Genomic DNA, 25,094 nt, shown 5'->3' on the forward strand with positions numbered 1-25,094 from the left:
TTATATCGGTATTAAATATTAAAATTTATTCGTTTAACTTAAATAAGTTAGGTCACAACTTTTTGTTTTGTTTTAATTCAAATAACAATAACAGGTTTATGGATTTTGCTACACATAGATATTCCGTGTATGTACAACTTGATTTTTCTTTCTCAAATTACTCCATTTTGAAGGTTTGTCATAGTAATATTTTTTAAGTTGGCAGGGAAATCTCAAATATATCATACATACACTACAAAACATTCATAAAACTACCTAAATTTAACAATTGGCTATTACATATTTCCATTTTTATGTTTCATTAAATGTTTGGCTCTAAATACCGTAATTTTCTTCCTTATTGTTTCATTTTCATGTCGTAATATGGAATAGGTTGTTAATACAAATAACAAAAGTGCGATGTATGTGTAAAAATTTCAAAATAATTCTGAGGATGTCGACAACTATTTAAAAGCGGCCTGAACATCGTTCATGTCAGACAATATAATGTGTTAAATCTTATCCGAGAAGAGGGGGAGGGCCTACTCGAAATAGAGAATAGACGTATTTTTTTACATTTACTCTTTCATCTGCGTCAATTTTTGTGTTGCCAGAGAAATCATGAAATAGCTCAGCATGTTAAAATGTGAAACGAGGCACTGCACGTAGATAAGAGTGAAGAAACGGTATGCATATGTGAATGCGTTCCAAGTCCTTTCCGAAAGAGAAAATCTAGTGCAGGCGTGAGCGCGGCGGTAGTGTCCAAACCGGCGGGGCCTCGGGTCACAGTTTTTCTTTGGTCGGTACCCAGATTTTCGGTCCAGATTGCTGGGCAATGAGCTCCTTTGCAGTGGCGTAGATGTCTTCAGGAGTATCTCCTTGTATAACCGCTATAACAAAAACATGCATACTCGAAATTTAAGTCCTCCTGATTGTGACCCCAAACCCACAAAATTTGAAATCAAAGTTTACCTGTAAAGTATTCCCCAAACTCCTGTTCCATTTTCAGTGCCCGCTCGTAAGTCTTCTTGGCGTGTTCTTCTGTAGTGCGTTTGTTCATCTCCATGATGGACTCCACCGATTTCGGCTTGATGAATATTGCAACCGGATACAACTGAGCCACTTGTAATCTCTTGATGGCATTACCACTCACGTCCAAAATGCAATGTTTGCCCTGCAATTAATTACGTCCAGGGTGCACTTAGATGATTATCTTCGAAAATAATTATAGATATTACCTTATCAGCCACCTCCCGAACGGAAGCAACCGAAGTGCCGTATAAGTTGTCATTGTATTGCCCGGCTTCAATGAATAAATGGTTCTGAATATCCTTTTCCATCTGTTCCCTGGAGGCGACAAAATGATAATCCCTTCCGTCCACTTCATATTCACGTTTTGCTCTGGTAGTATCTGCAATAACATTCAAATTAATCGTTTCAATTGTTCAGTAATGTGCCAAGAGTTGAAAATCGACACTTACGTGGAACACAGCTTCCAAATTTGTCGGGAAATTCTGATATGAGATCATCGTTAATGCGATCCTTCAGCGGCCCCAAGATAATGACCGGTCGCGTGTACGATATTTGCATCTGTTGTACAGCTTCGTACGAGAAAACGTTCTCCTCATTACCTGCAAAAGGCGATAAAGATTCATTGCAAAGTACGCGCTGCCACCATCCTCAAAACTCAACGAAATGATCATTCAAAATAGTATATTGGTATCTTTGGTTTCAACTAAAGTCCAACTCTAAGTTCAACTCTATGAAAGCCAACCAACGAGAATCGAACGAGAACTGTCTGCTACTGGTGGGTGGATACACAGATGTTTGGTACACGTAAAACACGTGAGGCTATCGGAATGTAAATATTACGTGAGCACATTTATCACAAGACATCATCATACGGGACGATACACGTGAAGCACAGAGATATTGTACTGTACATGTTGAGCTTAATTAATTCTTTAGATTACTCGCCATCAACATCAGCAGCGGTTTGCTTGCTATAAAGAATTGTATCCACCACCCGTGTTTTACTTTCATCAAACCAATTAGAACAATAAATGTAAATCTATTCATGGGCAGTAAATAGAATTAATCGATTAAAATAGTTAAGAGCATACACATCCAAATTCAAATGTTTCAAAATCATAGCAGGTAAATTCAGAAACGCATTTCTAATAATAAGCATTTTAATTCACGTATCAAATATGGTAGAACCAAATCAGAACCCATAGACAATCAGATTTTTACTTTTCTCAACATTGTTTATATATAACTCTATGGATGCTGATTTCATGGCAAAATTTGTCAGTTAATTTTCCATGGGCACCGAAATAAATTCGAAATAAATCGTAGCTAACTGGCAAATCAAATGGAAGAAATTAAAGTGGAAACATACAACAATCAAACTATCAATATAATTATCTAATATAAACGTTAAAACTCTATCGTATCATACTCGCTGGATAATGCAGAAATTCATTAATCTCCACTACTGTAAACGCAATAAACACATTCACGACTCTAAGTATATGCTATGCTAATTTACGTTGAATTAATTTAGATAAAGAGAATTGAATCAAAAGTTCGTAGAAAAAATTGCTTGAACATTCATTGCGCATTCGGATTTGGGGTGAAAATAATTTACTGAAGTAGTAAAATAAAATGAAACATCGGTTCAAAGAGCGTCCTACTATTGGAGCTATGTTTTCATCAAGTTTTGAGTAAAATATTATAAATAGTGAACATAGTATTAGTGTGTAACGCATAATTTTTGATTTCGGAAAACGAAGATGTAATTTTGTTAACAATTTAAGCAAATACTCCGTTAAAATTTAATTAGTAACTATTTAAATTTGATGTATGCGTACGGAAAGCCTTTTTTCAATTAATCATTTTAGTGAGAACAAAAATAGTGAATTGTTGTCGCACACGAGAAGAAAACAATGTGTAACTTATTAACAAATGAGGTGAACCTACTAGCTGGATGGTGACAATTCAAAACTTGCAAATCTGATCAAATTTGGTTTGGTTACTTTGATTTTTATTTGCGTTTCAATAATATTGCCGAATTAATTAGCAAATATTTTTGGATATTCAAATAAATGAACAAACGCAAAGAATCAAACTAAATCAAAAACCATATGGGATAACAAAGAGAGACGTTTTGTTTTGAACGAACAAGGGTCTAAAAAGAAACACGTTCGCTTAAATATTTGTGCAAAAGGGGCACTTGGCAATTGCCATGCAGTCACAACACTAACACTTACTATAGTTGTCATAATTATCATTATTCTCCAGATATATTAACGTGATTTCTTCCATGTACGGGAGCTCAACGCGATATAATATTTCACCTGTACTATGAAACACAGAAAGAAGCCAAAAAAGAAAAAATTCATATAGTAAACCAAAAGGACACCGCTATGGTAAAAAGTTGTTTCGATTTGTTGTCAAAGTAGATAGATATTTGAAATATATATTCTGTGTTCAGTGTTCTGAACGTCAATAAATAGCAAACGTGTACTGTACCTTCTGTGTTTGCATCCTCCTGGGTGTAGCACAGCATGAACGCTAAAACAAAAGAACAACAGACCCAATCAGAAATCAATTAAACTTTAATTCATTGAATGTATGTTAATTGTTAGCAGATGCAATTAGCGTTTTGTGTGACAGTGTGTTCAAATGAAATCTAACAAATCTAAAATTTAAACAAAAAACTAAACACAGGGTTTCTATTTCTTTCGTCGTGTGGTTAATACTTACATTGCATTTTCGAATCGTTATCATTTGGAGAAATAGGTGAAACAGATTGGGAATCTAATTAAATTAAAGCAAATTAAACATTACAAGACATAAGCATATACGAAACATAACAAAACAAAAAAGACATTAACAAGATTTGGAACAACGTAAATGTTTAACAAAATTGAGTTACATTGTGCGTGTAATTGTATTTAGTGCGTGAGGAGTTAATTCCAAAGTGATAATGACTTACGTTCTTGGTCGGAGCCGTCTTCGGACTTGTCGTCTTTGCTCTTCATGAAGGGGAACTTCCGGCTGAATGAAAAGTTCTTCTTTTTCCTATCTAGCGTGGATTGCTGTAGGTGGAACAAAAAAATGCAATTACAGAGGATTTAATTTACAAGCCCCCCCCAGACAGTGCGCGCTTTACCTTTTCCAGAATGTTGGGCATATGTCCCTGGAATTTGACAGATCTATCCCGGGCACGCTGTTTTCGTTCCCAGCGCTTCTTCGAGGGAATGATGCCCATTCCCTGTTCATCGCCTGTATTAAGTACGCGTTTCGCCTGCCACCATTCGTCGTCGCTGGCGTTCGTGACATGGAGAATGTCGCCATAATGGAAGGCGAGTCCTCTGCTTGGCAGGCCATCGTCTTTCATTGGGTCGTAATCAAATAGTGCCCTAAAAAATAATTAATTGCACAAATAAATCCCGAATTGTTTATACATTTCTATAGATTATATTTAATATTTATTTGTTAAAATCAAATTCTTACCGGACGTAGAGTGATCGCTTCTGTGATGTACGTAGCAGCGTCCCGCTAGTAACCTGTTGGGACATCTGTTGCTTAAGATCGTGAATCTTGGCTTCAAAACGATTGTATTCCTCAGGACGGTACTGTACGACTATCGTAACCGTCTGGCTAGTACCCTTGAGCGCTTGGGCCGCCTCCTCGTGCGTGGCATTTCGCAAATTCACGCCGTTGACGCTGATGATCTGATCGCCGCGGCGCAGTTCGTTGCAGAGATCTGCAGGGCCGCCAGCAAGAATAAACGATATGAAGATGCCTTCGCCGTCCTCGCCGCCGACGATATTGAAGCCCAGACCACTATTGCCTTTCGACAAAACGACCGTCCTCACATCTCTATAAAAAAAAATCATTTGTAATGAACCAAAATTTCCAATCATAAACGTAAAACAAACAAAAAAATTTAAAAATGCTCAGCGATCAAAGTGGAAATTCATTGCTTCTATCGTCAAGCCAGGAATCTCAGGACTCGACTGGTTGAGTAGAAAACTCTCGCATTTTGATATCATCATTGAATTTAAGAAAACAGAGAGTTCTTTGGATGGTCACACATTGGGCACATATGGTGATAGTTGCTGGGTTGACAAATAGTCACATCGAACTCACGTGTCGCGCCTTGCTTCGTGCAACATGATATCTCCAAGAAAAATGCAATCTTATCAAACAAGATGAAGCGTATTACAACCTGGCGATAGATGCGATGTATGTTGAAAGGAAGGAAGTCTCGTGTCGACGACACTTTTCGGCGTGCTTGACCTACGGCAAGGAGTTCGGGACTGGCAGAACTGCTCCGGCTCCGACAGCAGCCGCCCGCTGGGGTGCGGACGCTTGCGCTCCGCCGCCCTCCGAGCGTATCCCCACAGGTGGTGCACGAACGGCGGGCGGCGGAATCAATATTACTGACAGCACGTCTATATTTAAACTCGAGGAGGCCAGACCAGTAGTCCAGACCTTGATCCCAAAACGCGGGGGATTTTTTTCCTTCCCGGACCTGCTTTGAATTTTCCTGTTTATAGATTCGTGACGTATCGTCATTAGACCACGACGCTATCCTTGAGCGTATATAGGTGCATCAACAATTTATTCGATTTAAATTACATTGCATTGTGTCATACACCATTACCTGTTTCTAATTAAATACCGTAGTACTATAGAAAATTGAAATTGCTGTTATATAAAATGAATACCGTGCGCAGAGCCGGTACATGATTTATAATTCATGTTGTCAATTTGATGACATTCCCGGTGCGACTCTGCGCAGACGAAAGTCCAAACAAATTTATTATATACAAACATATTAGCGCAAATGGCATGTCATGGTAACAAATACTTTAGTAATTTAAGCGTTTGGTGTCCCCATTGTCAACACTCGAAATAGTTTGATCAACAAACGCGTAATTCAAAACGCGCCAAATATAAATAATGCAAACGGGTAAATGGCCCCTCGGTATCATATCACCATGAAATAATAATTAGCAATAAACACACTCAAAGTATATTTGTTCAAGGAATTTCTCGCTAAAGGGGTTTTCCTTGATTACGTATGCGCACAACCGGCTGTTTGAGTGAAAAAAAATCGGTGTATAAAACCAACCAGAATACGCTTGTTGCTCGCTGACCCAAAGTCGTGTTTACCTACATTCCATAACAGGGCAAACAATAAAAACAGGCTCTCGACGGCGACGAAGAAATGCGCCCGACGAGATTAAGTTATTACCGTTTTCTGTCAAAACACGGAATAGAAAGGGGCTGCTTAGTGCGACGCCCGGTTGTAATAAACAAGAACGCTCGGAATGTCATACCTTTTCAGCTTATCTTTATTCCGAAAGCGGCGGCTCAGCGTGGCGAACGTCGTCCGAAGCGGAAAAGACTGCTGTTTGTTTTTCGTCATAATTTCACCCAGCACCTTAAACGATGTTGTCACACGGGAAACACACAGAAGCACTTTCAGGGGTGGCTAGGAAATTGCAATTTTGCGGATATCGGCGGACGACTATCGTTTGCCAAATAGTCGCGGAATCCACAAGCCAGACACTTTTCGATGGCGCCTTCGCTGCTCCAGCGAAGCCCGCACACGCCTCGGTAACTGATTCACACACTGACGAAGTTCATGTATAATTAGTATCATTGCGTCGCATTGCATAAACCAGTGATGTTGGCTTCCAGTCGCGGTCGACGCGCTTATATTACCAACAGCTTTCCATGACTCACACTAGTAATCGAAGCGCTTGTGGACGTGCATATCATTATCGATTCAAATTTCGTACATAAACACATGCTTGTGAAAAGACCAAGCGGTCATCGTAAACCGTTAAATACTTGTTAAAATAAATAGTATCCATGCTGCAGTGATGCCGCCGACATATTGGTAATTGATTTGGTACGTGTAAATCGAGGCCAAAACCTGAATTGACCAACTTGTATCTTGTCGCGAACGGATGAAGAAATTACAGAGAGTCGTCGATTGCTACGCCGAAACTCTTTCGTTCGTTTGGTCTTCGGCAAACATGTTCCCCTGGAGCATTTGATTAAAAAGAGTTTTTGCGCTCCGCACGTATAGATGAAGGAATGCGCGTCCCGGAGGCACTCCAGAGAGACGGGCGTAATAAAAATATTGTGTGCTTTTTGCGATGGCGGAGTTTTTTATTCGATTTCAAAAGTAGTTTAAGTTCGGCCGCTCTCTCGGCGTCTGCCTGGTGCTCTGATCTTATAGTTTAAACTTTAAATTGCGTTCTGGTGCAATTTTTCAGCGCACCGGCAGCTGGCGCGCAGACGTTCTAGATTTTCTTAAATTGAAAAGTCAACCGATAAATATCATAACTACACAAAGCGTAAAGAAAATGACATTTTGTGTGTATTTGTATTTTTAGCCAATGCATACTTGCATATTTGTTTATTTATTAGTGAAAATGCAATTAGCCGCTAAGTTCGAGAGTTATGAGACGTTAATGCCGCTTCGGAGGAGTCAAAGAAGTCATTGCAATACGCCCGTAGGTGTTTCACGCTCTACATGAACCGCCCGCTCAACAAGATTTTCAATCGGATGCAGTCAAGTGAGGCGCGCGCGAGAGACCCAAATTTGGAATTAAGCGACGTCCTAAATTTACTTTCTAAAAATAGTTGACGGAATTGTGAGTGCGCGTTCGGCGCTGCATGGCATGGCTATTATTATGGATACGGCGCGGGCAGTAAAACATTTATAGTTCCCCTTTGGTTCTTCGGGCCGAGTCGAACTCGAGTATATGCATACATTCGATGAACTCTCGCATGCCAAAAGTTTGCAAACTGCATACCACTCATACACTCCATCCAACACAGCAAATACTAGTTTTAGAACTCGGCAATTTGAATAATGCGCGTAATTTCCTCGCGGTTCAAGTAGCAACGGCGAACAAGAAACGCCCAGACGTGTTTGGAGGCTTTTTTCCGGCACGCTTTAATTAATATCATAGCATAAATGTGACATGGGCGATGTATGGGTTGGCTTGCAGCCGAGGCGCGCCGACAATAACCGTAAGCAAAGTCATGACGGGCTGACAAGTAATATACGGACGCGAGGTGTGTCCGATATTATATTCTGCACCGGTGTGTAAGTACTTAATCAGTCGGCTAACAACTACTGTTACATAGAGGTGTTTGCACGTAGAAATTAAAGTTGAATCTGACAGAAGAAGAAACTTCAAACCGCTTAACACCTAAAACGTTATCCAGCACTTACGATGATTATCGCGACGCATCTCCTTTTCTCAATCAAGAAAGTGCACTTTCTACATGTCCAACTTGTGCTACTCATCTGTTTACACACGTCTTAAGCGACTAGTATCAACACTTTTGACGGTGTGGTGAAAATGCATATTATTAATTGCAACAGAAAGGGATTTCCATACAGTAGGTAGAGGCTAGGCCTCCATGCGACCATGAGACTTTCTAATATTACTCACAACATGTTGAAATTTTCCTCTGAATTACTGGGTGCAAACATAGCCTACGCAAACGCCTGTTCGGTGCGACACCGCACTAATTACCGCCCAAGATGGTGAAGAATGAAGACGTGCCATACCCCTTATTTTGTAGCTGCGGGGCGGTGTTGCAAAACTTTATAATCAACGCCATCGTTACAACCAGACGATTGCTACTGATAGCTCGGCTAAAAGTTGGCAGGAAAGAAAGAAAGAAAAACGAAACTATTATAACCGCTTTAAGAAGCTGCGAGAAGCATCCTCGAGTCGAGTGCGAGTACATCGCACCGAACAACTTTCCTCATTAGCCGACAACTCTCGGCTGCAATTAATATTCATGTTGGAGACGCGCGGCGCGCGTGGATGAGCGATAGCGGTAATAATCGAGGTCAGCGAGCGGCGACAACCCCGCGGGCGCATTTTTACATTTGCATCTTGTGCATCTCCAGAGAAAAGTACCCACAGTTGCAAGAGTTAAGTGAAACTACTAACAGCAATGAAGGAAGAAGAACTTAATGGGGGGTAAACCTAAATGCATTTGTGCCAATTTATGCTAAAAACTAGAGGTGCCACGAATATTCGGCTACTATTCGGTATTCGGCCTATTCGGCCACTTTGTTTGGTATTCGGTATTCGGCCGAATAATAGGTACTATTCGGCCGAATACCGAATACCAAATCATAGAAAAAAAACACATCATATTAATCATGATATGTATTTATTATCAAATTAAAATACTTTAATAAGTAAAATTAATCATCGGTAGGTTGTGATGGATAAAAACAAGCTTTTCAGCATTTGACGATAGCAAACGATTACGCTTTTCGTCGTAAATGGTACCAGCTTCAGAAAATAACCTCTCACTATACACGCTACTCCCGGGAGAAGAAAGATAAACTTTAGCAAATTTCGAGAGGTTTGGGTATTGTTTTTCATTTGCTGACCACCACTTGTAAGGATCAGCTTTCCGATCTAGGCGATTTGATTTCAAATAAAAATCCATCTCATTTGCCTATTACTATTTCGCATATTATCTTTAGCGACTTCCTCAAAGCAGTTCCAGAAACTGTCGTGTATTTCAAATGTCTTATCATTTTCGTTCAAGTTTCTCTTCTTACGACGTGGAGAAGAATCGTACTTAGCCGAATATTCGGCGCTTCGGCCAACAGCATTGCCGAATATTCGGTATTCGGCCAAATCACTATTCGTGGCAACTCTACTAAAAACTGCTTTTCTTAAATTAATGTTCAGCAGGATGATTGCAAGCCATTCCGGGAATGTCGGACATTCTGGTAAATTTCGTGGCATCCGGAGCCGACACTAATGGAAATGAATTATTCAATTGATTATACAATTATACTCAGATAAAACTGTTTAAACGAGTAGGCACTTTGAAAAACCTGCAGCATATTTGATGGCAGACTAATAATGCACGAATTGGTAATTTTTCATATTTATTACGTTCCACAAGCTGCGCCGATAGATCAGATCACCCCAACAGATGCTTCTTTGCAAGACTTTAGGCGTAAATTTTATGTTCAACCGCAAAACACAAACCAGCTCCAAACCCGATAAGGTCACAATATAAAATACAAACTACCCCTAGAAGCATGAATTCTGCAGTCAAACGACACTAGTTTTTTTCTACCGCAACGAAAAAAAAAAGAAAAGAAACGAAAACATGCGTTTTACGACCGTCATAAAAATGCTAATCCTCACCTACAACAACCTTCTGTTTAGAATTTTAAAGATGACAATACGCGAATTTTATGCAATATTCCCACATTCAGAGACGAAATAATTACGTACACAAAAAATAAAATATTTCGTTATATATGCCCTTGACCAAACGTCCAAACACTTATTTAAATCGATATGCGTCACGTCACGCTTCTCGTGTTCGAAATGCAATTTACTGTTGGTAATGTGTGCGCAGCGTTGTTAAATATTGGTAATAAAGTCCGACTGCGACCAGAATCACTTCTCAACATCACCCGTCTGCCAACATGGACGACAAAACCATCCAAGTCGACGACATTTCGCTACCATATACGCACCTATTCCACGTCCAAAGTGGCACGAATCAAGTCATCTGTGCCATCATCGTCCATTTGATTATAAATATGGATGGATGCGATTGCAATCCCACAATCACAAACAACAACAATCACACAAAACTAAAACACCGGCAAGACGCGCGCACAAATTTAAAAGCAGAGAAAAACACGTGATTTTAAAACACCTCAAGTTGTGGCAAACACCCACGAACGGGCATTATCGGCTTGTTTAGTGCCGTGCGTGGCGAGCGTTCGAACGCAATCGCGGATTCGTGAATACTGAATCAGAGATTGCGGCGAGCGCGACTTGCGACTTGGTAAGTCGCGAGTCTATATCCAATGGTTCGCGGCCGACCTTCCAAAGTAGTACAAGTTCGAGCGAGTCAAGCACGACTTGTAAGTTTTCACGCACGTTTTTAATATATTCCAGTGGAGCCACGAAAAGATACCGAACGCCCGAAAAATCAAAAATTTCGTTCGGAAAGAAAATGGCAACCCAGCACGCGCGGGCTTCAGTAACAAACTGAAATAAGTATCATGGAAAGAAACCGTACGAGTCTGAAGAGCGAACACTATGAGCACTATCGGTATTGTATTGAATAAGCGGCCACCACGACCCTTCGACGGTTACAATCAACGAGCTAGGGGTGCCGTGACCCCTCACCGCACCCCTCAACACGCCGAAGAACCCATACCGCGACCAGCTTAACGCATGGGGGGTGCATTGCATGCGTCTGCATTTCTACACTCCAGACGTCTACCACGGCAATAAAACTGCAGTTTAATGCACCTTACTAACCAGACGAAATTTTGGATAAATTTCCATTGTATGCAAATATAACTCAGGTCTAAAGTTGCAATTCTCATCGGGCGTATTTATTTATAATCGCCAGGATGTGTAAGCTTGAGCACGAAATAACTTCGGCTATTTATGGTTCAAAATGTGTATGCGCATGGGCCGTGAAGAGTACGCGCGATAACTTGAAGACACAAGCGCAGCAGAATGCAGCCGGTGCAATTTAACTTCTAACTTAGAAACTTGTACATCCAGACCATGAGACAGCGCAACGCATTCACTCATAGTTGGCGAATTTCAGATTGCTGATTTTAACTTGTCGAAATAGTTCGGCACACAGACCTTGAAGACACCCCTGACTTGGAAATAATAATAACGGCGAAAGTGGGTAACAAAGTTAATACAATTTCGTATTCACATCGCGCATGCCGGCGCATTATTCATTCCAGCATTCCGGCGCAATGGTGTGACTTTTCGAGGAGCGAACGCGTCGATATGTGTTATTGAGAGTCGAGGCCAGCAGCGCCTGCGCCTGCAAAATTCATTAATTACAAACTTCGGCGGCGAAACAAAAGTTGCCAACTTCAGATTTCAATATTTGTTTAATTGGAAATATTGAAATGAGGTAGTAGCGTTTTTAATTTATTCCGCAATGTACATTTTTCTCCCGGCGCACACCGAGCGAAAATCTAAATCCAGCCGAATTGATTTGGATTTAAATTCAAGCCAAAGTAATACGAATCTATAACACTGAACATACGAGATTGAAATTTCAAAATATTACGCATAGAGTTTCGCAATTAAAATGAATTTATTTCGCTTGTACGCAGCGTATTGATATAATAATAATTGGTGAAGTTTTAAAGCTTCACTCATTAGTGACCCGGGCTCACATCAAACATGATGTTAAAGCCGCTGCAAGTGGGTCAAACGTTCAAACTTCTCACCGAAAAAAGACATCGCGCAGCGGTGCAAACCCACAAAAAGTAGTAAACTTCACTCGACAATACAAGCAATAAAATTAATGGTAATCGGATGCGCAGAGATACACATCTTTAAATAACCAGAAATTAACATATGTTGCATACTCGCAAATCAATTGCCATCAATAATCAGCTTCATTAAAAGTATTGATTTGTCCGGCGCGAGCTGAAACAAACAATATTGCTGCAATTACGACCTCCGCACGTGCCCGTTATTTAAACAACCATTAGAGTTTACGCTTGATTATTTCGCGAGCGAAACAATGCGGTATATTTAAATTTCCTGAACCGGCCAGCGATAACACGCGAAATATCCGTAAAAGGTGCACAAAGAAAGTCAAAGAATCGTTGTCCATTATCGAAAATTTATGTCCGAAACGTGCATTTTTATGCGCTATTAATTATTACCGCGCTCGCCGGCGAACAAAAATATTTCTCATAAGTTATTCAAGACGCGATGTCAAACGCAGGCTAAGAAAACTATGAACGACTCACACACAGCGAATGGGAATGGAATACGAAGCGCGAACGGAATGAAGCATGAGGAGAGGCAGGCACACATGAAGAATACGGAAAACGTTGAGTGAAGTATGAAAACGTGCTGTTCCAGGCGGCATTCCTACAAATTGCAAAATGCGCCAACATGGAAATCGAATATAGATGCAGATTCGCAGCAAGCGTGGAACAACGAATCGGTCTTTGATCGAACGACTTCACAAAACTCCTCAAGTGGATGTTGTCGGGAGTCGACATATGCATGCAGCAGGCGCATTTTCTACGCAAACTTTCGGTGACAAAGGAGAAAACTATTCGGCGCAATCAGCGTCGTCAAAAGTTTGGCAACTTTTTGAATAAAAGCTGATCGCTACGTGGAATTTCGAAATCCAATATTCCATGTAGCAGATTTTGCCGAAATCAAAACCAAACATTAAAATCATGAATGTTTTATGCAAGTTTCCAACTGCAAATAAAGTTTCCCGTTTGTGGTCTTCCTTAAAACGTGATTAAGTTAACTATCATATTAGTAACGCTTCCAATGTTAATCATAATTAAAACAACCAGTCATTAACGAGAATAACTCATAACACGCGTTTATGGAAGTTGTTTCTTGCGTTTTAGGGAGGACATAAACGTAAATTCATCATTCAAGAGAAAGTAAAGTAAACGCGGTGCAAGCCCCTTCGTTTAAAATTAGAATGCCGGGATAAACAGTGAAATTCATTATCGTAAACACGTGAATGTGTGAATGCACGTAAGCGCGCCGTAAACATTTGTGAATTATTTCACCTCTCTCTGCGCCATTAAAGTAGACGCTAGAAATTGACTACACTATAGGCAACCAATCGTTCTTTTCCAATTGCTTGGTATTGCGTTTGCAATACTTACTCTTTTCGGCCATTTCCATGCAAAATTGGCTCCCGAAACTCTATATTTCCGTTGTTATTGTCGGCCCGGACGTTCCACACTGCTGCTGGCGTCGGCGGGCGTCCATCGAGATAAGAAAACATGCATTTGGTGTAATTCCGCATAAACTACACGAGTAGAGAGCGCAGAATCGATGCGATGTGCTCTTATCGCTGCCCGACGATCGTCTCTCGTCCCCGTGCAATCCACATAATTGATATTTATGGCAATTCGACACGCAAACATTTATCTTGCGGAAAATTGAATCGCTCGTGCGGGCCGCATAAAATTGGCAAACAAACAATGTGCGACCATCCAATACGAAATAATTTTCCTCCAGCGGGTTGAGCACCGATATACAATTGTAAAATAATTCTATTTTACACTCACCTTGTGATGTCTTCAGCGCTGACAGCTCGCGGCGTCGCCGATTGCAGCGCCAGTAATGATGAATGAAGAGATTCTGCGTACGGATGCTTCACGGCTGGAAAACAGCAAGAATTTCAAAATGTAGAAACTGCAGTCGCAAGTGCAAAAAGAGAGAAGAAACCTGTATAAACAGGATCGATTAAGTGTCTGTCGTTGCGAGTGTCGGGCGGAAGAGATACGATCGTCAAACGTGACCGCCGCGAAGTCGCTGAAGAGGTAAAGAACGCGTTCGATTCGCTCGCTCGTCACGTGCATCCATCTTCGGCCGTCGTCGTATCTTCAGCGTTCGTTTATTTAAACGACGTCTCAAGCGCTTGCAGTGCACTTTTATTATTTTAAATTTATTGCGACGCTCGCTAATCAGATGCTCGCGCGAGTCTCCTATTCGAAGGGCGTAAAATTGCGTGGCCGCGACGTCATCGACCCGATAGTGTATGTTTTATTACGGACAAAGTGCTAAAAGATTTTAGGAAGTGAATCAAATTGGTCTAGTCGGTAGATTTACGACGCGATTCGAGATCAAATTCATTGCGCAGCTTATTTACTGCCTACATCAATTCCTTCAACGCGATAGGACCCAGCACGCAAGAAAATGCGAATCAATCAGATTCAACTGGATTTTGCAATTTCTCATAGATTTCGAAATCATTTGTCCAGAGAAATCAAAACGTCGACGAGTTTAGTGACACTAAAAACTTGTGCATTACTGACTGCAGCGTCGTAAAGGTTGGTATTGCTGATAGTAAATATGCAATGCTTACATAATTGTGGTGAATATGATGGTTCTGATGTTGGTGGAGGATTGAAGGCACTCTGTGTTTTGGCGATGATGAGCGTTACGCGGTCCTGCGTCGCTTTCAACGTTGCCACAGCGTCTTCATGTGTCACATTCTCCAAATTCATTTCACCTCGCTGCAATGGTACAGGAAAATAAATATAGGAAACAATTTCATTTCGCTAGAACATTACTTAAATTATATTTACATGTATGAGTTGAAAAGACAAAATAAATACAGTTTTGAACAAAAATTCGTCTGACTCCTGACCAAAAATTACAAGAGTATATTTGCATGCCTTGCCTGAAGATAATATTTATCTCTGAAATAAACTGCCCAAGCACATTTATGAGTTCATTTGCAGTAAAACATCAACTTTTACAACCCTTGCAAACTCATAACCACCAAAAATACACACCGTGAAATTTTGTTCAAATATTGCCCACTTCATCAAAGAGAAAAATAAAATACTTGCGAATGCAAAGGTGTAAATAATCTGTCGAGGTTATAAATCTGATAAATCACGTTCCACGCGTCTCTTCCGAGAATTTACCAAATACGTAAAACGAAGCAATTAAGTTTTACGCGAGAACAATGAAATTCTTCCACATTGGTGTGTGCCAGTCATACGCTCGTAAATTGCAGCACAAGGAAGCGTGGCAATTGCATTTTAATTATTCGATGCCAGGATTTAATCAACGCACACCTGAGGGACTGTGGGGGCGCGGAGGTGGAGGCGCCGGGCATTGAAATGCCATAGCCATTCATGCGCACTCCATCTGCGCCTGGCAGGTGCTTTTTTTTACTCCATGCAAAACGCAAATTTAACAAAGTTATCCAAATGGAATAAAAATGCAAAAACGTGCGGGGGCAGCTTATGTAAATGAGATGTAAACAAAAAATAAAAATAAAGTGAAATATGAGCTGAATTTGTAACTGATGAAATTTGATACATAATTTTAAGTACATACACCCGGCTCTCTGATCGCGACGAGTTTGTCACCAACTGCAAGCCGGCCATCAACTTGCGCAGCGCCACCGTCCATCACCTTGGTGACATAGATACCATTGTCGCCGGGTATGTGCTGGTTGCCAATGCCGCCAGCGATGCTGAAGCCCAGGCCCTTGTTCCCTTTCACCAGGTCAATGTCGAGTAGATGCATGCTGGCCGGCAACCGACGCCTCCGGACGTACTGCAAGAATAAAAGTAATAAATAAAACTGTTTCACTCCCCGTCCCACACAAAAAGGGCAGGGTTTTCGGAGAGGGCTTCAAGTATGCTTTGAACTCGCGTACAATTGAACTGGGGCCGAAAACGGCCAGCCCTCTGAAGGATCGCCCGCCATAAATTTTCGACAATTGCGGTAACAAAAATATGGGCATCTGGAAAATGTACGAAGTTCAGAGGTCGCGCGTTGGACGTGCCGCACGGACTGAGCACAAAGTTTAAAGCCGCAACGGGCCGAGGGGCAGCGGCGTGCACATGCCCTGCGGTACAAACACGCCATATCAGCTGCGATTCAGTGGGCAAACTATTTCGCGTGGCGGATTCAAATTAAACTGCGCCAACTGTAGAAGTGGTACCACTTCCCTTGGCTTTCAGCGCAACAATCCGCATTGGAATGGGTTGAACAATACAATGTTTGTGTGCGCTTACCAGTTTCACTTCATTGCCGGCCTTTTTCAGTGCATCCACGGCGACGGCATGTGGTACATCCACAACGCTGATGTCGTTCACCTGCAGAATTGAGTCGTTCACCTGCAGGCGGCCGTCGGTGGAGGCGGCGCCGCCGGGTATCAGCTTCGTGATGTAGATGGCTGTATCGTCACCAATGTGCGGATTGTCAGTGCCGCCTGCAATACTGAAGCCCAGACCGGCGCCGCCGCGCTCCAGCTGGATCTCTTCATACTCCCATTCGTCATCGCCATTAATCTAAATCAGAAAATATGATATAAGACACATATCACGTTACAAGTGTCACTTGAGTGTTTGAGACGCAACAATGTAACATTTCAGGATTCATAGTGATACCACTGGTTCTATTAGTGCTTTTGTGGAAGAGAATGTAGGCGGTTTGGATAGCAAATAAAAAATAAAGATATCTTGGCTGTCCGCAGGTCTGTTACTGACTGAAATTAATGAAGTTGATCACAATGACTATGAGTAAATTCAATAGCGATGAAAAATGATGGTTAAATGCATTTCGCGGCCGGGTTAAAACCGCACATTGATAAAATTCGATAAATTCAATCTGTAGCCACATTCTCTATTCATAAATAATATGTGTGTTGAACATTTTGTTCAAGCACCGGATATTGCACGAGTTTTACAAATGAACGCCGCATCAATCCGCGCTGCTACTGTGAATGAAAATATCCACTGAAATTCGCTTTTTAATTAAGTGCACCAAACATAATATTTCGTTCGGGGAATATAAATCATAATAAAACGCAGAGTACACGCAGCGCAAACACTCAATGGACGCACTGTTCCCGGAACACACAAATTAATCAAAAAATATATCGCCGACGCGCGCTATTGATAATTAAAACACTGCGAATTTTCAAAATTTGCAGCGGCGCTCCCAACAGAACGTGCGTGCATAAATTATTTCGGATTTTAAATTTCACGAATGTTCGATCGTCGGTTTTCCGAACGCGAAGCTTTTCGCATAATATAAATAGCTCGAATTATGCCTTTTCTCCGCACGCGCACGCAGCACAGTTTCCCGAATGCGAAAAACGACAAACGAAACGGGAGCCTGACGCAATCCGCGTTAAATTAAGCAACGAAACGCACAAATATAAACACACACAGATACACGCCTACACAGTTAAACACAAAAAAAGTTTATAAAAAGCTGTGTGTAGATGTTAAAGCTGGAAAAACCCACCGCCAATTTCGACGACTTTTCACCGTTGCGCTTCACACCGCACCCCATTATTATTCGCGTTTTTGTTTGTTTTATTTCTACTTTCCACCACTTCTTGTCGTGGTATAACAACACCGGCGCATGCAAAGTGCAAAACTTGAAGTGACGATAGTTTTGCTGCGGAAATTTAAAGAGAAAAAAACAAACGCGCACAATACAAGATCATGCGCTGTGCCCGCGAGCGCACGACTTGGTCCGCGACCGAATCAAAACTAAATTTCGCCTAGTTGCTTTATTATTACGGGCGCGTAATGCAGCGAACGTGCAAAGCTACATTTGCTCGCCGGTCGTGTGTGATCTATCGTTCGGAAACCTACTTTTAGTTCAGTTAGCTTACGACAGAACTAAGAGATTCATACGATGTGTCTTCAAAACATTTATTTATTACTATCTTGCCATCCACACCAAACAACGTCGAATAGTAATTATTATAGGTGTATAAGTACTCAAATAATATGTTTATAATATTTTAAACTTTGTATTATAGTAAATTCCTTTGTTTTGGTTAAAAATGTTAAACTGTTGAATTGGATGCTCCGGTATAAGATATTACTGCGCTTGTGAACTTAACGGTTCTACGAGCTAGCAAATTGCGCTTCATAAAGAGACCTCTCGCAGGGAAGTCGACGGCAGTCGTGAAGAGTGAAGACTTCTTAGTGCCGTTTTTTAGTTCCGCCGTGCGCGTTTCCTCGCGTCGTCATCTCTCGACGTCTCGCTCGTCGCGCGCGCATGCCTCGTTATTATTAAAACTAATTAAATTAGAGCGAAGGGCAACGCGCGTTGTCAGGTGAGAAGGAGATATAAAAGAAAACGCATTTTATCATACTCATCGCCATTGGCAGACAAGGGCATCAAGCACCAACTACTTACGCTAATATGCATTAAAACTCGCCTGCTTTCAACTTCACTTTCTGAATAGAATCTTTAAATTTTAAATTCATTATAAACTTACCAAGACATTTAAATAATTTATTAACATAATTACGCGTAAATGCGTTTAATCTAATTTAGATATTGAGTAAAACATTGTGTTAATTAAACCAGTGTAATGTGGAAATGTGTTGGGACGCAGTTAACCATTGCGGTCCATAGTAATCAAATAGTTGATGACACACGCTGGTGTAATTGGTGCGTAATTGGAAAGCTTTTAAATGCACAATTTAATTACAAATATTTTCGGTGACAATGCAACTAACGCGCAGTGATGTGCGTCGCATGCGATAACTGCCGCTGTCGGTTTATTAAATTCGGCACAACCGCTCTGTTTGCGGGTGCAAATTGCTATTTGCGCAAATGGGCCGCGACGCATATGCGACAACCAATCTCCACCGGAAATGCAAATCAATAATAAATTCCGACATTCTCTCGAAACTTTAGCTACCAACTTGGAACGTAATATAATAATAAAACTCATCTGAGCGTATTTTTAGAATTTCCACGGGAAGTAATTCCCGCTTCCATTAGCGCAAAAGTGAAACAAGTAACAAAGAATTAGAAGAAAAGAAAACCACGCGCGTTGTTTTCCACCCTTCTGACCGGCGGGTAATTTATGCGGGGGCCAGAAAGGAAAGGAAACCCATATGTAATGGCTCAAAGCAAGAGTGGTCTTTCGGAATGAGGAAAACTGGTGTGAGAAAAGTCTCGCGTCTCCCACGAGTCTCGACTCGTGCAAACGTTTCACTTACGGGTTTGTTGTCTCCGGAGCCCAGCAGCGGCGAGTGCGCCTGCAACAAAAGAAAACAGCATTAGTTTCAATATGCCAACCCACCAAGCACCGCCGACATCTTATCTTAACCTCGTTGAGGGGATAACACACTGTGGAAGGGAATACTTAGTATACGAAAGACCCTCGCATTCCAAACCGGAAGTCAACGTCAAATCATGACAAATCAAGACTACTGGAGTCTGGTTGCCTCAAAATTGAAACCTACATCAGTTATCATCTTCTGGCACACTTAGCTGTGCTAATTTCAACTATATTCAAATGGGTGGATATCAGTAGGCACAGAATGAAGAGGTTTGCATTGGTGCGTATTTTGTAACAAGATTAAATTACGCTAATCCCTGGAAACTGCGGTTTTCCTCACAAAGCTATTATATTACGTTAAAAATAAATTCTAAAATTGTAGATTTAAATCCTCAATATCAATATTTTCCATTTTCAATTTTGCAAATGTATCAGAAGCACATAACGCATGTTTACTATCAAAGACCATCAGTATAAATTTGCCCTCGGAGGTTTTTTTTACTTTTCGAGGAGAGAGCGTAACATATCACTGTTTGTTGCGCGCGTGGAAATATAGTTTTTCTCCGGGCTATTGATACCAACACCACTTTTTCCTAACCTATGTCCATCGCCTCGCGCTGCGAATGGGTTTTAAAGCACGGGAAATGCATGACGGGCACGTATTCGCACGATCGTGGCGCGATTTATCATTGGCTGCGAGTTTTCTTTTACAACCGCCATTTATTTACAAGATTCATACGGCATAATTCCCACACTCTAAACACCTGCACCTCCACCGGGATAAGAAAACAGACCATCAGCAAGAAGTGCAAACATGACTTGCATCAGTTACGTTTGGATATTTTTAGGATATGAAAATGCAGGTGGCGCTCCTTGGGATGGCTGTAGTAAAACATATCGCAATGCTATTGTGATTCAACGCCAGCAAAGGTGGAAGTGACGTCGAGCAGACTGGAATGGAATGGCGCGCGTGCGGATAGGAAGCGCCGAGGAGCACATCTCAACCGGTGCGGAAGTCCAGATAGCGCGCGCCAGACGCCGCTATGCATACATTCCGCATGCTGATTTTCGACTTTCGCCACCCACTGCCAACCCTCGCTGGCTGCTCTCGCGTACCTACTTATCCGAGATGGAATCCAATGCGCGCATTTCAATCGAAATTGAATGCTGCCCGCCGAGTAGAAACATCTTTATGCCCGATATTATTCACTGCCGTCGTTCACGCACGGTTAGATTGGATAATTTAATCAGTCGATAGCTAACTTGCTAATTGTGCTGGCGAATGCAATTGCTGCAACGAGATTAAATGGAAAATAACGATCATATATATGACATGCACTTTAACATCGTTAAATTTGCGTTTCTGCGCGCACACAACACTGAATTTCCATTGGAACCTCCACATTTTTACCCATGTGTCCGAATGAAATGATATAAAATGAAATCAAATTAAATAAAAATGTTTTTTACGCTTTAAGCTTTAATTACAATTTCCATGCCGCAACCGCAAACTAAAAGGGGCACGCAAATTAAACTTACTTTTCAGCATAAAGTAAAAACTGCGCGCGGGAAAGACAAAAAAAGAAGTTCGCGATATTACATGAAATTCGCACTCTATTTCAGGCTTTGCATGAAAGCAAATCTGTGAAAATCTCGCAATGAAGTTAGTATCGCAACGCGCGCGCCGGAAAATGCCCTACAGGGTCGAAACGACTGGGTTTTATTTTTTTATTTCGCTTATTATTGCGCACTCGTATCCCGGTATGAACCAGCGGAGGCGTCATGATGTGCAAATACATCAAATAGACCAGCACTGCACAACAACATACACGCGAATTTAATTTACTCCCGGCTTGCATTAAATTGCTTTTATTTGTGTGTTTACACTGAATTTCCGGTGATATATTAATATCACGCTAAATTTGTGCATTGCGGATGATAAATTGAAATAAAATCTTGTTTATTCCATTAGATACCTGCTTAAAATGTTAATCAACGTCGAAACACAAAGAGTAGAAAAATCTTTGTTTGTAGCTAGCGGATTTCGCATTCATGCGGTTTCAACAGAGGACATCAAACGACGCTTTTCGATTTAATTATTTTCCAAACTCGCTGTGTTTTGACGCTGGTTAGGTGGAGCAGCTCGCTTTGACACAACGCGTTGGAAATTGACTTATCAAAAATACTTTGTGACCAAAAGGGTTCCAAACATTCAACTAGTTTAAAATTCAAACTCTTATGATCTACGAGTATATGATCCACAAATTGGAGTGTTATGTAGATATGCACGACATCGTCGAAAATCACCGAAGCGAATATGTGCAGCAAACGACGATGCGCAAAACGGCATGATGGGCACGTAATTTAATATTAATGAATCTCGTTAAATGCGCGCCGGTTCTGCTAGCACGAAACACGCGAATAATTTAGCAGAAGGGACGTAAATCGAACGTGGAGCACGCGTGTAAACTGCAAGCCAGCAAACAATGCGCGCAGGTATTCAATATGCGCCCACTCACACCTTTGTGGTGTACGCCATGACTATTATAAGTTTATCTGTTGGCATACGACAACGACGACAATGAGGCGGTTTAATTACTAGTCGTATGTTGCTACCGCTTCTTCAGGAAATAGTAATTTGTGAATATTTACGAACTGAAAAGCAAAATTAGAAATAATTGCAATTTGACCAAGATAAACTGAATAAAAAATGTTGTTGGTTTTATTTTTTCTCGCTTGGTGCGTGTTTGCTTTTTTTTTCTGCGTCTCGCAATGATAAATAAAATTATAGTTAACGCGGTTTTGCGTGATTGATGATGTGTGTAAACGCAAGACGCGATGAATTCGCAATCAATCTAAATTGTAAATCTCGACGCGAAACGAAGAATTATGCGCGTGCATGTACCGATGCTATGGTGTGTGTTTGTCGGTGAGCACTCATACTTGTTTGCGAGGGTAGATAAAGCTCAACGCAGCCATGCGGATCATCATTTCGGAGTTCTTCCGTCGATGTATTAGGTGGAAATATGTGAGAGAGGGCCCCGCTTGCGTATGGGCTGTTTATGTCTCGATAAAATACGTAAAAAAGCGAAATCAATCATAAAGCAGCGGCGTTTTGCAAAATATTGAATAATTCATTTAGATTTTCACGGTAAGATTTCATTTTGGGGTGAGTGCAAGCACATCATTTGCCATTTTACATAAAAACTCTTTAGGGAATGAAAAAATCATCAAAAATACAATTTTTTCGAAATTTTGCTGAAAATATCACGCAGCTGGCGCTGAAGATTAAGAAAATTTGCTCATCAATTAAATAAAATATCCTGCATTAGGTAGACGACTGAGCTGACAAGCCGTGCCGAAAATTTGCGCAACTTTCCAAGACCGATTATTAATTTTAATGTCTTCCACGTGTACTAACACTCCTGGTGCGTAGCCAGAAAGACAAAATGAAACCGGCTGGAAATTCTCACGCATCAAACTTTTCCAAATGCCAAAAAAGAAAAAAAAAAGGAATCAATGAACTGAATATAAAGAAGTTATAGCAAATTGCAAGAAAACTTATTGAACTACCTTGTTGTAAAAGTTGAGAGTTTCCTTTGTAAAGTTCCGTCCGTTTAAAAGTTTATTTAATGACATTAATTAGAATTTTAAATACTCCCGCTGATGAAATATAACAAGTTTAATTTTCATTACTTTAATACGCTGTTAAACGTTTAAAAAAATATTAGACGTTCGCGAAGCCGCGGAGTGCGAAAACTTTCAAAAAGTTGAAAACTTGGAAGGTAAGCAAACGTAAAACAAAAAAAAAAACGCAAACGTTTTGGCTTCGCCCCCGTGAAAGTTCGTAGAGTTTTGAAAAGAAGCAAAATGATTTTGCAGTTAAAATTTCCAGCCCGTCGCGGGGATAAGTTTATCCCAAACCCCTAGCCAGTCGTACTAGCAACGATGATTTAATAGTTCCTGTCGACGTGGAGGCGGCATGTATAATTTCTCGATGGGCGAAAGGTGCAACCGGCGCAGAGTCGCCGCCGTCGCCTTCGAAGTGAAATGGTATATGAAATCTCGAAAAGTAATAAGACCCGTTCGGGTCACGTACGCGTATAAACCCCTCTAGGAGTTTTAATAAAAGTGTCATTTGTTGCTGGTGATGGCCGGGCGCGGGCGACGAGAGAAAAATAAACGATACGAGCGCGCGATTTGAGCGGCCGAGCGCAAAAAGAAGTAACAAAGGATTAATTCGCGCTTAGTACTAGACGCGAAACGAGTGAGAAATTGCCACAATGTGCGCGGGTGTGGAGGCAGGGTGGTTGGGCAACACTGTTGCTGGGGCCTGTAAATTGAGAACGAAATGAAACGAAATGATTGCCATCCGCCAACGGAGGCCGAGGCTGAAATATCTTCGCCATTACCAACCTTTTGGGTTGCGGGCTTAATGCTGCAAATTATTTTTATATTGTCACAGATTAATAAGGATAGACAATCGCAGCAAATAAAGATTTTGTAGTTTAGCTGAAAATCAAAATTTTCAAAATGAGAAATTCTTGATTAAACTAAACCACAAATTGATTCCGAAATTCCGATAGTAACTTGGTGCTGAGACATCACACATCAACTGAATCGTTTTAATAAATTATGGGCAAACAATTCACCGCAGAGTCGTAAGTCGTAACCTCGCTCGTCGCAGGACGCGCAAATCTAATTAAATCTCTATCACCGCATCTCGCGGTCTCAATTTCGCACTGTCACAGCGTCGGATATCTTCAATCACGACGACCGCAATCTGTTGCGACTCCACTGACTTAATATGCGTAGTGCGGATAATAGAAAATAAAAGCGCATTGTTTTGCTGGGTATGAACTGTGGCGCTATTCTGAGAGTCTGACATCAGGTCCATCAATATCAGCTCAGTCAGAGTTGCGAGCACGTCGGCCATTGCGGCACACATAGTGTCGGTAACAATGTGGCGGCGACGTGCCATGTCCGCTTATCATCGCATGCACTGATGCTCACAGACTATTCTCATTCACATACTGAATGTTTGTAGTCTGTAGTCCCTAGTGAATATTCAAACCACAAAATTAATCATTATTCTTAGTAATATCAGAAATATTTTGTATTGACAGGTTTGAGTCTTAGAAAAATATTATTCTTTGCAGGATATTGATAGAACTACCAGATATAAATATTTACACTTTGTAATAATGCGGATATGAAACGCAATAGCTAGTGGTAACAGGCTGTATTCAAAGAAACGCGGAAATTTGAAAGAAGAAAGGAAATCTGTTGTTGAGGGCAGATTTCATCATTGGGAACGACACATTTTCAGTTCCTTTCCGTCGTCGCGCACGGTGTGAGCATGAGCATGAGCAAATACAAGATGGAAAAAAGGAGAAATATGACAACTTCTTGCGATTTCCCTTTGCCAGAGCTTTCAGAACGTAAGCAGGAACCGGAATAATGCCTTTCCCAATATA

General features: G+C 41.0%; 1 protein-coding gene and 1 long non-coding RNA gene across 10 annotated transcripts in view; one reads left to right on the top strand and one right to left on the bottom strand.

Annotated features, from left to right (window-relative positions):
* Nucleotides 1-25,094, bottom strand: part of dlg1 (discs large 1) — a 142,891-nt gene continuing 117,797 nt past the window's right edge. For 6 of the 9 annotated variants that reach the window (XM_065301701.1, XM_065301694.1, XM_065301691.1 and 3 more), the window contains 15 exons: nt 19,556-19,594; nt 16,595-16,870; nt 15,909-16,130; nt 14,923-15,073; nt 14,123-14,216; nt 4,501-4,869; nt 4,157-4,406; nt 3,980-4,082; nt 3,748-3,801; nt 3,514-3,555; nt 3,252-3,338; nt 1,461-1,610; nt 1,218-1,390; nt 952-1,153; nt 1-869 (listed from right to left, as the gene is read on the bottom strand). In XM_065301701.1, coding sequence (XP_065157773.1) covers nt 763-869; nt 952-1,153; nt 1,218-1,390; nt 1,461-1,610; nt 3,252-3,338; nt 3,514-3,555; nt 3,748-3,801; nt 3,980-4,082; nt 4,157-4,406; nt 4,501-4,869; nt 14,123-14,216; nt 14,923-15,073; nt 15,909-16,130; nt 16,595-16,870; nt 19,556-19,594 — 2,319 coding nt within the window. In that variant the 3' untranslated portion in view covers nt 1-762. The remainder of the gene's footprint in view (nt 870-951; nt 1,154-1,217; nt 1,391-1,460; nt 1,611-3,251; nt 3,339-3,513; nt 3,556-3,747; nt 3,802-3,979; nt 4,083-4,156; nt 4,407-4,500; nt 4,870-14,122; nt 14,217-14,922; nt 15,074-15,908; nt 16,131-16,594; nt 16,871-19,555; nt 19,595-25,094) is intronic. The other 3 variants (XM_065301692.1, XM_065301693.1, XM_065301695.1) reach the window with 3 other exon arrangements.
* Nucleotides 18,120-19,951, top strand: LOC135791334 (uncharacterized). The gene is made up of 3 exons (XR_010548004.1): nt 18,120-18,291; nt 18,358-18,657; nt 19,301-19,951. It is a non-coding gene; the product is annotated as an uncharacterized lncRNA (long non-coding RNA).

Source organism: Atheta coriaria, unplaced genomic scaffold (genome assembly GCF_025399875.1).
Source record: "Atheta coriaria isolate IRGN ID8LTWV9N9 unplaced genomic scaffold, Caltech_Dcor_3.1 hic_scaffold_4_pilon, whole genome shotgun sequence".
NCBI classification, from domain to species: Eukaryota; Metazoa; Arthropoda; class Insecta; order Coleoptera; family Staphylinidae; genus Dalotia; species Dalotia coriaria.